Below are 12124 nucleotides of genomic sequence, written 5' to 3'. Positions count from 1 at the left end.
TATTTTATTTGATATGTCACGTGACTTTTGCATTGCTATACAAAATATATTTATCTAGGTCTCTGTCTAAAATTGATATGTTCGTGGTGCTTAACAGTAGAATCCTTTTCTTTTATTTTTTTTCTTTTTGTGAAGCTAATGTTTCTTCTAGTTACTTTTATACTGAGACAAAGGTATAAATGTAAGTTGAATATTGCTTTTGTTCTTTATGTCGTCGTTAATGTATTGATATTTCTTTCTGTTACTGTTTCTATATTTAATTGACAATCTTCTGTATTGTCGTTTCAGTTCAATTAATCAAATTACAATTAAACAACTTAATAAAAATTTAAAGCAAAGTAAAAGCTTGATTTTATTCCATTATATTAAAAAATGATACTTAAATAAAAAATGATATTATATAAAAGGAATTATTAAAGAAGGGTAAATTAAAATAAAATAAATTGAATTACCGGACAAGTCCGGTATATCACGTGACTGTTGATTAAATTTTTAGTGTGCAAATTTTATATTTTTATACCACTTGTCAAAATGTCGTTTCTTGACTTCTTGAGATACAAAAGAGTAAAACTTTAGACGGTATTAAACAAAAAATAACAAAGAATATAATTAAGTTTTTATAATATTTATTGATTGTCTTTATTTAAAATCAATTATTTTTCGATATTTATATTAATTTTGCTACAAAATAAAGTTTATATGACAACAGGGAAAATCGTGATTGTAGTAAAGATGCATAAGTGTTGTCTTCTTGATTTTCTCATGTTGTCAATTGATTATGCCGACGTTTTCTATCTTCACAAATCATGCATAACTTCGACTTCTTCTTTCTCACGTCGGACTCCTTTACTGATGGTTTAAATCTTCTCTTATTCAGTCTATTTATTCTGAACGGCAGATTATATTCCACTTCTATTGGCTGCGTATCTACTTCGTTGCTAATGAACTGGACAATTTTTTTATGAGGGCAGTCTAATATATACTTAATTTTAATATAAAAATCACGTGATCTAACCAATAGGATTAATTTATTTGCTTATCTGTATTTTAATTTTAAATTTAATCTCATATTTTTCTTCTTGGTTTGGTTGAGAAAAAAATTAAAGGTGGAGAATGTAAAATAAGTCTATGAAAATACGGTATGGTTTATTCAAGAAAAATAATACAAAAATTGTACACCGAATAAAAATAATATAAAAGAATGTTTGGGGGGATGTTCATATGTTTCTACAAGGTAAATAATATTAATAAAAGTATAATTTTGGCAAGTAAAGACTGAAGTAATAAAAAGAATCATGTAAAGGTTATTATGTTTGAATAATTTTACTTTCAATAAGATAATTTCTCTCTAAACTGTCTCATGTTTTTTATATCTATTATTCCTTAAATATAATCTATACCATCACAGCTATTTCTATAATTAAGTTGGTAACAGAATTAAACTATTGTTTGCTACAAAATAAAGAGGTTATTTATATAAAATAAAAATTTCGTAACTCTCAGCATAATATTCATCAACTCATAGTCTATGTTAGAGTGATACTCGAATATTTAATAATAATTATGCATTGTATTATATAACAATATAGTTATTATTATATATTAGAAGTATCAATGATATTTGGGTTAAGAATAAAGAATAATAAAGTAAACAAAAGTAAATATGTGATATAAAAAATATTATACCAATCAAAAACTAACCAAGGAAAAAAAGAAAAAATTATCTATACAAAATGTCTGACATTTATACTTTTTGTATAATTGTCTTATTAATGATTTGTCCGCCTAATTTGTATACTATTATTGTTTATACTATTGTATTAATATGCATAATTAACAAAAATATATATATTATTAAGTGATCAATCATTCAATATATATAATGTATACAATGGCCATAATGTACAAATACTTGAGTTACTTTGTTTATTATAACTCATCTTAATTTATTATATACGATAACATATTTTATATCAAGTTTAGCTTATGTATAAATAGGTTTAATGAAGGAAGAAAAAAAATTATAATAACAACAAGAAAAAAAAAGTCTATAAGGATTTATTATAGATTTCATTTTAAGTTAATTTCAAAGTTACAAAACTCTTTTTATAGTTTAATAACAAGAATCTTTTATCAATGTCGTGATCCTCTATTAGGAATATTTAGTCTAAAGGATATGATGATAACATATCTAAATTCAATACTGGAGACACAACTTTGATTTCACTTGATTGAATTCAAGCAAGTAATGCTATTTAGTATAGTTAATTTCTTTTGATATCATTCATGTTAATAGTTAATAATACCTTCACTAAGGTTTACTACATTATCCAGGATTCATATGATAAAAAAAATATAAGGTGACTCTTGATAGTACAATGTTGAAGATAATTTATATTACTGATTAAATGTTATACATAGCTATTATAATTAGTTATGATTAACTACAGTATACAGTTTTTCTTTTTTTTTTAAAAAAAATAGAATAGTCAAGTATACCGGATTCAGTAACATAAGAAAAAAAAAGCCAAATACAATGCTTGATCCATTTCAGTAACTCACAAGTATTACTGACTAAGCTGAATTGAAGTGTACAAGTAGAAAAATTATTATACACACAAAAAAAAAAAAAACTGATTCACATAAACTAAAAATAATATATACAAATTAAGTTTTGAAAAATTACCTGCATTATGATGGATAAACTTATTTTTAAAATTCCTTCTTTATATGGTAACAAACAAATTATTTTGCGTAGCTGCACACTTGATTATTAATACTTATCAGATCAAACAAATTTATATTCATACTCAGTCTATGACGACATTACAATGCTTTTTTTTATCACAAGCCCAATTTTAGTCCCCAATCTTCGAATTATTTTTCATTTTTCAGTTAAAAATAAAGCAGTAGATGTGAATTGAGAATATTGCGTTGAAAATAGAGCAGTTATTTAAGAGAAAAAAAAATTCAATATAAAAGAAGAAGAAGGAAAAAGCACATTTTATGATACAAGCTAATAAGGTAAACTTTTAATTAAAAAGAAAAAATTTTATTATATAAGAAGGAAACATCAATGAATAAAATGAGTTATTAGTTTTATGCATCTTCTTCTATAATTTTCCTAAATGTGTCAATATTAGTTTTCATCTCTGTATTCATTCTTTTTAATTTTCTAGCAACTTCTTCATAATAGGAGTTTGTTGAATGCTCATCAGTAGTAGTAGCCTTAAGCATTTATTAAATTTCTTTTCATATACCAAAGATGCATGGTTTGGTTTCAATCTTTTCGTCAGAAAGTACTGAATCATTCTTCTAAATTTTCTAATAAATAGGCTATCCATAAGATGGGCATTATACTCTTTCAAAATGTTATATATTATTACATTATTCTTGCTCATAATGTATCTGGATATTTACTGAGAAATATTGACTTTAAACTATTTCTAAGTATCTAAAAGGATAAGAAACTCTATCATCAAGATTTTCTATCACATTTCGCAACATGATTTAAATAAAAAGGGAGCTAAGCTTTTGCTCTTCTGCGTATCACTTTTACATGGTGATATAATAATCAAAGCCTTATTTAAGCCTCCCTCGAAAAAAAAAATAATAATTTAAAATATTGATAAGGGGTACGTTCTACTATGCTTCTTTACTTTGCTGGGTATACTTTTATAATCTTTACTAAGTAATTAGCAATAACCATTTAATTACTATCACGTATAGTTATGTTATTATCAATCATACATTAAACTTCCTCATAGTTAACATTGAGCATTAGCTATCATGATGGCTATTTATTTTGATAAAAGAAAAGAAAAAGAATAAATAAATGCACTATAATACAACAGCAATTATACGATCATGGTTTATTCCATTTTGAAAAAAAAAAGAAGTCAAAATACCTCTTTATGCGAAAAAAAAAGGAAATTTTTATTGGTCTTCTAACCATGAGTCAGAAACCAAATGTTTGTTAACTGGAAGATTCAAAAATAATTTTTTTCCTTTAAATTATGATCTACCAGTTAACAAGTCCGATATAAAAAAAATTGGTTTTTGAATCTTATAGAGTGACAAAGTCCAAAAAGTATCATCATCAAACCCTAAATAGTTATTGTCATGGTTTAACTTATTCTTAGATATTATGAAAATCACATATTTTATAATGAAATGTAGCAGCAATAACTAATAGCAGCTATATAAAAAGAAAAAAAGACGGAAGAAATGACAGGCAAAAAATCTATTATATTTTTATCAGTTTATTTTACAGTCGCCGAAAATGAGCTCTATAACTTCCGCATCACCCCGTAAAACACAGTATAAATTAAAATGTTTTTTTTTTTTACACATATACATATCATTGTTTCTTTTTAGTTAAAACAAAAAAAAAACAAAAAACAAAATAAATAAATATTAAAGATGTCAAGACAATTCATTGATTATTCTATTGCAATGGTGACTCCCTTTAACCAAGAAGGTGAATTCTTGGCTGATTCTGTTGCTCCTCTTACTCAGTTCTATATTAATCAACTTAAGGCTCCTGGTTTGTTAGTGAGTGGTTCTACAGGTGAACAACACTGTTTATCATTAGATGAACGTAAACAATTATACAAGATTGTAGGTGAAACAGCTCCTAAAGGTTTTCCTCTTTATGCTGGTGTAGCTGCCTTCAAGACAAAGTATGCAATCGAATTGGCTCAAGCAGCTGAACAAGCTGGTTTTTCTGGTATCATGTTGGGTGTTCCACCTTATCGTCGTCCTTTACAAAGAGAACTCGAAAGTTATGTCACAGAAGTTGCTAATTCGATTAAGCTTCCTTTCTTTTTATATAATACACCAGATAGCAATGGCTGCCAAATTGAGCCTGAAACATTTGTAAGACTTGCATCAAAATTAAGTAATCTTCGTGGTCTTAAAGATGTAGGTCATCCTGAAAATGTTCCAAAGATACAATCCCTTTTAGGAGATGAGAAAATAAACTACTCATTTTTCACCGGTAATGACGATGAGTATGTTGAATTAAAGACAAACTATGGATATACTAGTATTACTTCTATGGCAGCTAATATATTCCCTGTGGAAATGAAACAAATTTTTGATTATATGGAAAATAATGAAAAGGATAAAGCAGAATCTATTTTAAATGATTTAAAATCTAAAATTCAGACCATTGGAAATATGGGTTATGTTCAATGCATTAAATATATTTTAAGAGAACGTGGTGCTCCTGCTGGTTATTGTCCTCCTCCTCTTATGGATCCTTCAGAAGAAGAGAAACATTACTTGAAGACCTTTGTATAAAAAAAAAAAAGTGCAATATTTTGTCCATTTCATTTATACACGATTTTATTTTTATCTAAATGTAGTTAATAAATATTTGTTGATTTACCAATTATAAAATGGTTTTGGATTATAAATTGGTTTTGTTTCTTTTAATGGAACCCAAGTCTTGTTAGATTGTTTCCATCCTTTAACATTTCTTCTATCAGTCTTTGTATCTATCACACTTGAGGCTTCTTTAAATATAAATTTCATATGAGCTTGTTTATGATGCATGACACCAAATTGACCACGACCATGGAAATTGATACGTTGAATAAATCTACCTTTACCAACCCATGCTTGTGCTAAATCAAGAATTCCCAATAAGTCCCTCCCTTTTTATTTTATTTTTTGACTTTGTACACATCAATTTATTTTTACCAATAATCATATTTTTCATTCCCTTTTGTTCGGCAGCATTTTTCTTTGCAAAGGCTAAATTATGTAATATTTTTCTAGCTGCTTTTTTATCAGAAAATTCCATTTGTCGAATTGCTTCATCCACAGGAAGATTACGAAGTTGTCGTGCAAGCATATTTAATTTTTGTGGACTTGTTTTAAAATTTGCTGTGGAGAATCTGTACTATAAAAAAAAAATTATCATTATTTATTTATCTATTTTTTTCCTTTTCTCCTTTTCATTCCAAGATGACTGTCTTACTTCTGTTTCAATCGCTTTATGCTCTTGCTCAGCTAACTTTTCTTCTGCTTCATTTTGAACATTTTCAAATAAAGAAGAGACACCTATTTGTGGTCGTGTAGCAATAGGCTGTTCAGCTGTCTTTGTTGCCGAAGTAGAAAAACTATTCTGCAAATGTTAGTGAGTGGAATAAATCGATTGTTTCCTTTTATGCATTACCTTAATTGTAAAGCACGAATGCCATTAAATACAGTTGACTGTTTAAATGGTTGTAAAGATCTAAAAGCTGAGGCTATGAAAATAAAAAAAAATGAAGAGAGTTTATTATTATTAGTTAAATATTACTTATATTCTCATAGAAACACATACTCAAAGATAAAACAGACATGATTACTTTTCTTTCCTTTGTTTTCAAGTAAAAATAAAATAAAATAAAAGAAGACGAAAGATATATAAACATGGAGGGTGGACAATTTAGAAGGATTTAATCCCCGAAAGTGAAAAAAAAAAGCTACATTGTTTATAATAATGATAATAAATCAGGATAACTTTTATAGAAATATAACAAGTAGAAATATTATATGTCTATATAACATGGTATATTCATACAAAATACAGGCTTTTCCTTTACCAACCAAAGCCTTGTGCTTGTTGTTGTTGTGTTTGTTGATCTTCTTTAAATGCTGCTAAGCCAATCAAGATTCCAACTATAAAAAATATCAAACTAATTATAAACCAAAATACACCCCAAACACGACTTGACATACAAGAGCCACCACAAACTTGAGCAAATTTAGATGCATCTGATTCATGAAGTTTACGAAATACAAGGTCATCTAAAATATCCCAAAGACAATAGAGACATGACATAACGCCTACAAACAATACAAAATAACGAAGCCCTGCTCCACGTTCAAGCCACCAAAGAAAGATGATGACACCAATAAATAAGAACCCAATACCTCGTGTTAACCAGTTTTTAGCCCACCAAAGTGTAAATAACAAACAGACGCCTAAAAAGATACTGGCTATTTTAGATGCTAATATATTAAATCCACACATGACTAAAATAGCTCCAATTAAAGAAGATCCTAAATAGCCTGCGGGTAATGTACACATTGGAATACCGCCTCGCTAAATTCAAAAAGAAAAAATATATTTATTAAAAATATATAATTTACTATTTTTACTACTTGAGCTTTACCATTCGAGTAACTCCACCTTCGTCTGGATCTATTTCGATAGATTCGATTTTAGCACAGGTTAAACACCCCATAAATGCATGCGAAAATTCATGTAAGCCTACTGTTAATAACTACTAATTCCCCTCATATTTAATTTTAGATTTTTTTTTAGTTTAAATATTGACATAAAGTATAATTTACCTTAAACGGTGATAGAATAATCTTGGCTATTGGCATATTCCATAAAATTAAAATTGCTGCTGTATAAACTCCAATAATGATGAGAATGATCTTTTGATCTTCAGTTGGTGTAAGTCGATTTACTGCTTCATTAGTTACTGCTTGTCGAGCTACTAAATAAGTTTCATAACTTCTAATGTCCGTTGGTGCCATATTATTATTATTTTTTAAAGAAAAAAGGAGACAAAGAAAAATATTAAAAAGAAAAAAAGAAAAAAATAATAAATTATAGTGTTTTGCGTTTAAAATTCAAGATTTTCTTTCTTTTTTTTTTTTTTTTTTTTTTTTTTTTTTTTTTTTTTTTGCAAATAAGGTAGTAAAAAAACAAAGCAGTATGCCAATAAAATCACGAATTACTTGAAGAACTTTTGGGAACTTACAGTTGATAATACCAAAATTGACTCCTTTTTTTTTCCATGTTGTTCAAATCCAATTGGTTGCTGCATATTATTACCCCTAACTCTACGTCATTCTGTGAGAATTTTTATTTCCTACTTTTTCTTCTTTTCTTCTTCACTCAAGTGTTTAATGGTAAGTTTTTTTTTTTTTTTTTTATAGAAAAAGAATTTACTTAGTGAAGCGTCCGTTGAAGCAAAAAAATGCAAGGTACAGTAAGCGAATGGGCCCGTAGGCCTAAAAACCTGCCCAACCCCTAGTAATAAATATAACAGCCTTCTCTGTGCAATATGTTCCTTTGCTAATTTTTTTTAAATATAATATTAATGTGTCGCTCATCCCAGTGATAATAATTCGTTATGCTTCTAGGAACGGCGACAACTCAGGAAGAAAAAAAAAGAATAAAGATATATCTTATTGATTGTAGAATTATTCAGAGATAATATTTTATGTAAAATGATTTATTATAGTAATACTTGTTTATCTGAATCATATTTCTATTAATATCATTTACCTGGTGAAAACATATAAATAGCCCTCGACATTTTTCATATAATTTTTCTTGGTACAATTTTTATATTATTCCTGATAAACTATAAAAAGTTTTCACAGATTTGTCTTCTGGTTATCTCTCTTTCTTTATCTTTTGCTATTCAATACAAAAGTTGATCTGATTTCCATATTAAGATGCTATCATTTAGCTTCTTGCTTCAAGAACATGATATATTCGTCAATAGAGTTATTCCTGTGCTTATCATTCCATAATGTAGTTGAATCTAGTTTATGTTTTGAAGGATATATTTATATATGATACATGTATATACACTACACTATATACAGCTATACACAGAATTATCGTGATCTGAGGCCTAGAACACCACATAATTTGGGCGAGATCTGTTGTATTTATTGAAGGGAGACTTCACCAAAAAGTCGGAAATAGTGGTTGTGGAAAAAAAAAGGGAGTAAAAAATTAAGACATTTATTCAATCGTGTTACAGTTCTTGAAAATCAAGGGTAACTAGAGTTTGTACAAATATGAAAATATGAGGTCCCTCGATATGGATTCTTGTTTGGTAATAGATGACAAAATACTGCTTTGAGAACTCCTATATTAGTGTGTTCCCCTGAAATGCTCCTTCAGTAACTTTCAGTTTTTTTTTTTTTTTTTTTTTTTTTTTTTTTTTTTTTTTTTTTTTTTTTTACGCATTATACTAACATATACTTTTTCTTTCTAATTAATTAAATTACTAAAACATCACTTACTGAAAAGAAAAGACACGCACCCAGTGAGCTAAAATGGGTCTTAGAAAACATGGATCGATTTGAACACATAATGTTCTTTAATGAACATACACAGTATTCTCAGAGACAGTTGATCCGACGCTTCAACATCATTGTGAACGATTGGATTGTAAATGAGTCTAAGAAGAAAGCTCTTCAAAAAGGTTATGATAAATGGAAGGAAAATCCAAACGAAGTCAATAAATTTTGGGCAGAGTGGAGCCTGAAAAAAGCTATTAAAAACAGAATTAATGCGCCCATATCAGAGGCCAGCACATCATCAGTAACAGTAGCAGAAACAGAAACAATTGCTTCTACTTTATCTAACTCTACTAACGAGCTGCTCAAGAATTATCTGTCGAGCTACATTACCGCCCCAAACTGTAAACCGTATATGATTGATAGCGTCAATGTTAGCCAATGCTTTTATGATTTTCAAACTGTCGTAAAGGAAACAATAACAAATGGAAACACCTTAACTTTTGAAAGGCATCTTGTCCATATTCTGTCAGTTTCTTCCATACTTTTACTGTGTCGACAAACTAACGACCCCGATTTAGACGGACACTTGAACGGCTTATCATCAGTCATCATCAAGGACCTGTTATCACAGTTAGAGTGGGGCACCAGTAGATTTCCTCGTGAGCTTATCATAACACTAATGGACATATACCGTGATTTAACCACTGATAAATATGATATTGACGCTGCTGTAGCCAAGATAGTTAGTTTATCCGTCGACACTGAGCCCATTGTAAGGCAGTGCCTTGGCGTTTTCTCACGTCTATTACAATCATTGCCACGATTTACGAACTTATCGGTGATCAAGGGGCGCCGCCTCTGTTCTCGTTATTTACAGCCGCTGCTACAGGGTCTATTTGATCAATGTAGTTTCAACGGTGATATTTTTTTTGATTTTACCGATGAAAAAAAATCGAATGCCCGGAATATGCTGGTATCAACCTCAGTAGCCGTCAACCTGATGGAAGCATTAGTTTGAATGCAGGGCCCATTAATAAGCATTTAGGGTATATTGAGATTAAACCTTTTAGTACGGCTAAAAATCACTACAAGGTTAACGTTGATCTTACTCGTCTGGTCATTTTCAGAAAAAATGCCATTGACAGCTACCATAGCCAAAATATCATGGTTATTCAGGCAGTAGGGATGAATTTGACCTTCTATATGATTCAACGAACCACAGAAGAGCTCTACACCATGTTTGAGCTAGAGCATATCCGATTCCCATCGTCAATTGATGAAATGACGATGATGTTTGTAAGAATGGATAAGATGATGAATATTGTCCAAACGTTCAGAAAATACTGCCTCGCAACAAATCTTCCTCATGCCGAGGTTTCTAAAGGGTCTTTGAAGTCTCCAATTTTACAAGCAATAACATCTGCGACTGTGAGTCGAAAAAGAAAAAATCACCATCAGCACAATCATTTTTAAGACCCGTCCCTATCATTTTATGCTTTTATGGATAAATACCTCCTTATGTTTATGTTTTATTTAATTATTTGTCTTGAAAAAAGTTGTTAGTTGTCGTGATTGCTATTATAGTATCATGATTGTTTTTTTGTAAGTAAGTATTGGCCAAATAAAGCACTACTTATAAAAAAAAAAATATCAGGAACATAAACTCAGATCAAACAATAAATTTTTTATTTAGAACTTAATCAGATCATTATAACACTCAATAGATAATCCATAGATCAGTTTCTTGAATCAACACAATGTATATCTGAATACTATCACTGTTTCATGGCTTATCTTTTTTATAGCTATTTTTATTTCTTTGATTCAGGACTTATTAGTATAAATACAAGCAGTTGTGTAGACACAAAATAGTCTTTATATCATTCTTTTTACATCGAATAAACAAGTCTCAAACTATACTTCTTTTTTGTTCTCTTTTTCTTTTTATTTTTCTTTGTTTTAATACATACTATCACAGGTTCTTCACAGTATTGGCATTAACTCTTCTGGGTTTTCGAACCTATTATCTATACAATTATACAAACAAATGGTGCGACCACAAATGGAGTATGACTTGGCTATCTTAACTCTCACTGCTGCTCAGTACAAGCAATCAGAAAAAAAAACACAAGATGATTGTCACAGAACCATCTTCGGCAAATCTCCTACTGCTTCGACTGAAGTTATGCGTCATCTTAGCCATCTTCCCTCTATGAAAGAGCGTAGCCACATATTGCGGATTACACAATCTAGTAAAAAAAAAAAAAAAAAAAAAAAAAAAAAAAAAAAAAAAAAAAAAAAAAAAAAAAAAAAAAAAAAACACACAGCATCCATTGCCTGCGCATCCATCCTCAATTACATATATCGCAAGACGTGGATGACCCCATCCCGTGTCTTCTCAATCAGCTTCCCTCTCGAACGCCCAAGTCACTTCATACACAAGCCTACTGGCGAATACATTGGATTGCCATCCAAAGATTCCTCTATAAAATTGACATAATACAGCACGGTACTCCCTACGATGCTTTAATCCTGCCTAATCTGTCTTTAGACTTCCCTATCTTCCTCTTTTTTATGCTTTTTCCTTCTGCCCACAAAGTTTTTTTTTTCTCTATATACATTTTTGAACTGGTCCGGGCAATTTTAGTATATAAAATACTTGTGTTCATTTGGATTTTTTTATTTAATAAAACTCAACTTTAAATGTCGCCTGGCTCAAGAAAGAATTGTCGCAGATAATAATTATATTTGTCGATCGAAGCTAAAGAACTTGTCCTTTAATATGACGAATTTGTCACATTTTTATCATTGAGATTAAACAATTTATTTGATTGTGCCTTTAGAGTTGAAATATATTTACAAAGCTAAGATCTTAGAAATGCAATTTAGAAGCTTTGCCCGGCTAGGCCACTACATCGCCTAATTAAAGTCAAGTGATTCAACTTTCTTAGCCATGGAGTCAGAAAAAAAATAATTTGTAGACTAGTTTATTGTTTTTAATATTATAATGTCTCCATATCCATACATTTGCCTAAGAATTTTTGAGAATGGCCTTTGCTGTAACCGTTTTAGC

The 12124-nt window shown here is 29.4% G+C and overlaps 5 protein-coding genes across 5 annotated transcripts; 3 read left to right on the top strand and 2 right to left on the bottom strand.

Moving 5' to 3' along the window:
* The first annotated feature begins 4391 nt into the window (after positions 1-4391).
* Positions 4392-5314, top strand: BX663DRAFT_509724 (uncharacterized protein). The gene has a single exon (XM_051527662.1). It carries the CDS (start codon positions 4423-4425, stop codon positions 5302-5304), a length of 882 nt encoding a protein of 293 aa, XP_051382566.1. The 5' UTR covers positions 4392-4422; the 3' UTR covers positions 5305-5314.
* Position 5315: 1 nt separating this feature from the next.
* BX663DRAFT_509722 (ribosomal protein L22/L17) lies at positions 5316-6451 on the bottom strand. The gene is made up of 5 exons (XM_051527661.1): positions 6335-6451; positions 6185-6257; positions 5987-6128; positions 5707-5908; positions 5316-5630 (listed from the first exon to the last, which is right to left on the bottom strand). Exons 1-5 carry the CDS (start codon positions 6423-6425, stop codon positions 5389-5391), a joined length of 750 nt encoding a protein of 249 aa, XP_051382565.1. The 5' UTR covers positions 6426-6451; the 3' UTR covers positions 5316-5388.
* BX663DRAFT_509718 (peptidase M50B-like-domain-containing protein) lies at positions 6418-7676 on the bottom strand. Its single transcript, XM_051527660.1, has 3 exons — positions 7351-7676; positions 7170-7280; positions 6418-7099 (listed from the first exon to the last, which is right to left on the bottom strand). Exons 1-3 carry the CDS (start codon positions 7540-7542, stop codon positions 6593-6595), a joined length of 810 nt encoding a protein of 269 aa, XP_051382564.1. The 5' UTR covers positions 7543-7676; the 3' UTR covers positions 6418-6592.
* Positions 7677-9100: 1424 nt separating this feature from the next.
* BX663DRAFT_551989 (uncharacterized protein) lies at positions 9101-10524 on the top strand (the record flags this gene model as incomplete). Its single annotated transcript, XM_051531326.1, has 3 exons — positions 9101-9823; positions 9961-9968; positions 10038-10524. The coding sequence occupies 3 exons, from the start codon at positions 9101-9103 to the stop codon at positions 10522-10524; spliced, it is 1218 nt and encodes a 405-aa protein (XP_051382563.1).
* Positions 10525-11029: 505 nt separating this feature from the next.
* Positions 11030-11551, top strand: BX663DRAFT_434866 (uncharacterized protein; the record flags this gene model as incomplete). Its single annotated transcript, XM_051523087.1, has 1 exon — positions 11030-11551. A coding segment is annotated over one exon (522 nt), but the record flags the coding sequence as incomplete, so codon positions are not given.
* Positions 11552-12124: the final 573 nt, after the last annotated feature.

Source organism: Cokeromyces recurvatus (genome assembly GCF_025118155.1).
Source record: "Cokeromyces recurvatus strain NRRL 2243 chromosome Unknown BX663scaffold_13, whole genome shotgun sequence".
Taxonomy (NCBI): domain Eukaryota; kingdom Fungi; phylum Mucoromycota; class Mucoromycetes; order Mucorales; family Mucoraceae; genus Cokeromyces; species Cokeromyces recurvatus.
The sequence above is the reverse complement of the archived record's forward strand: the minus strand, read 5'-3'. Positions and strand labels throughout refer to the sequence as shown.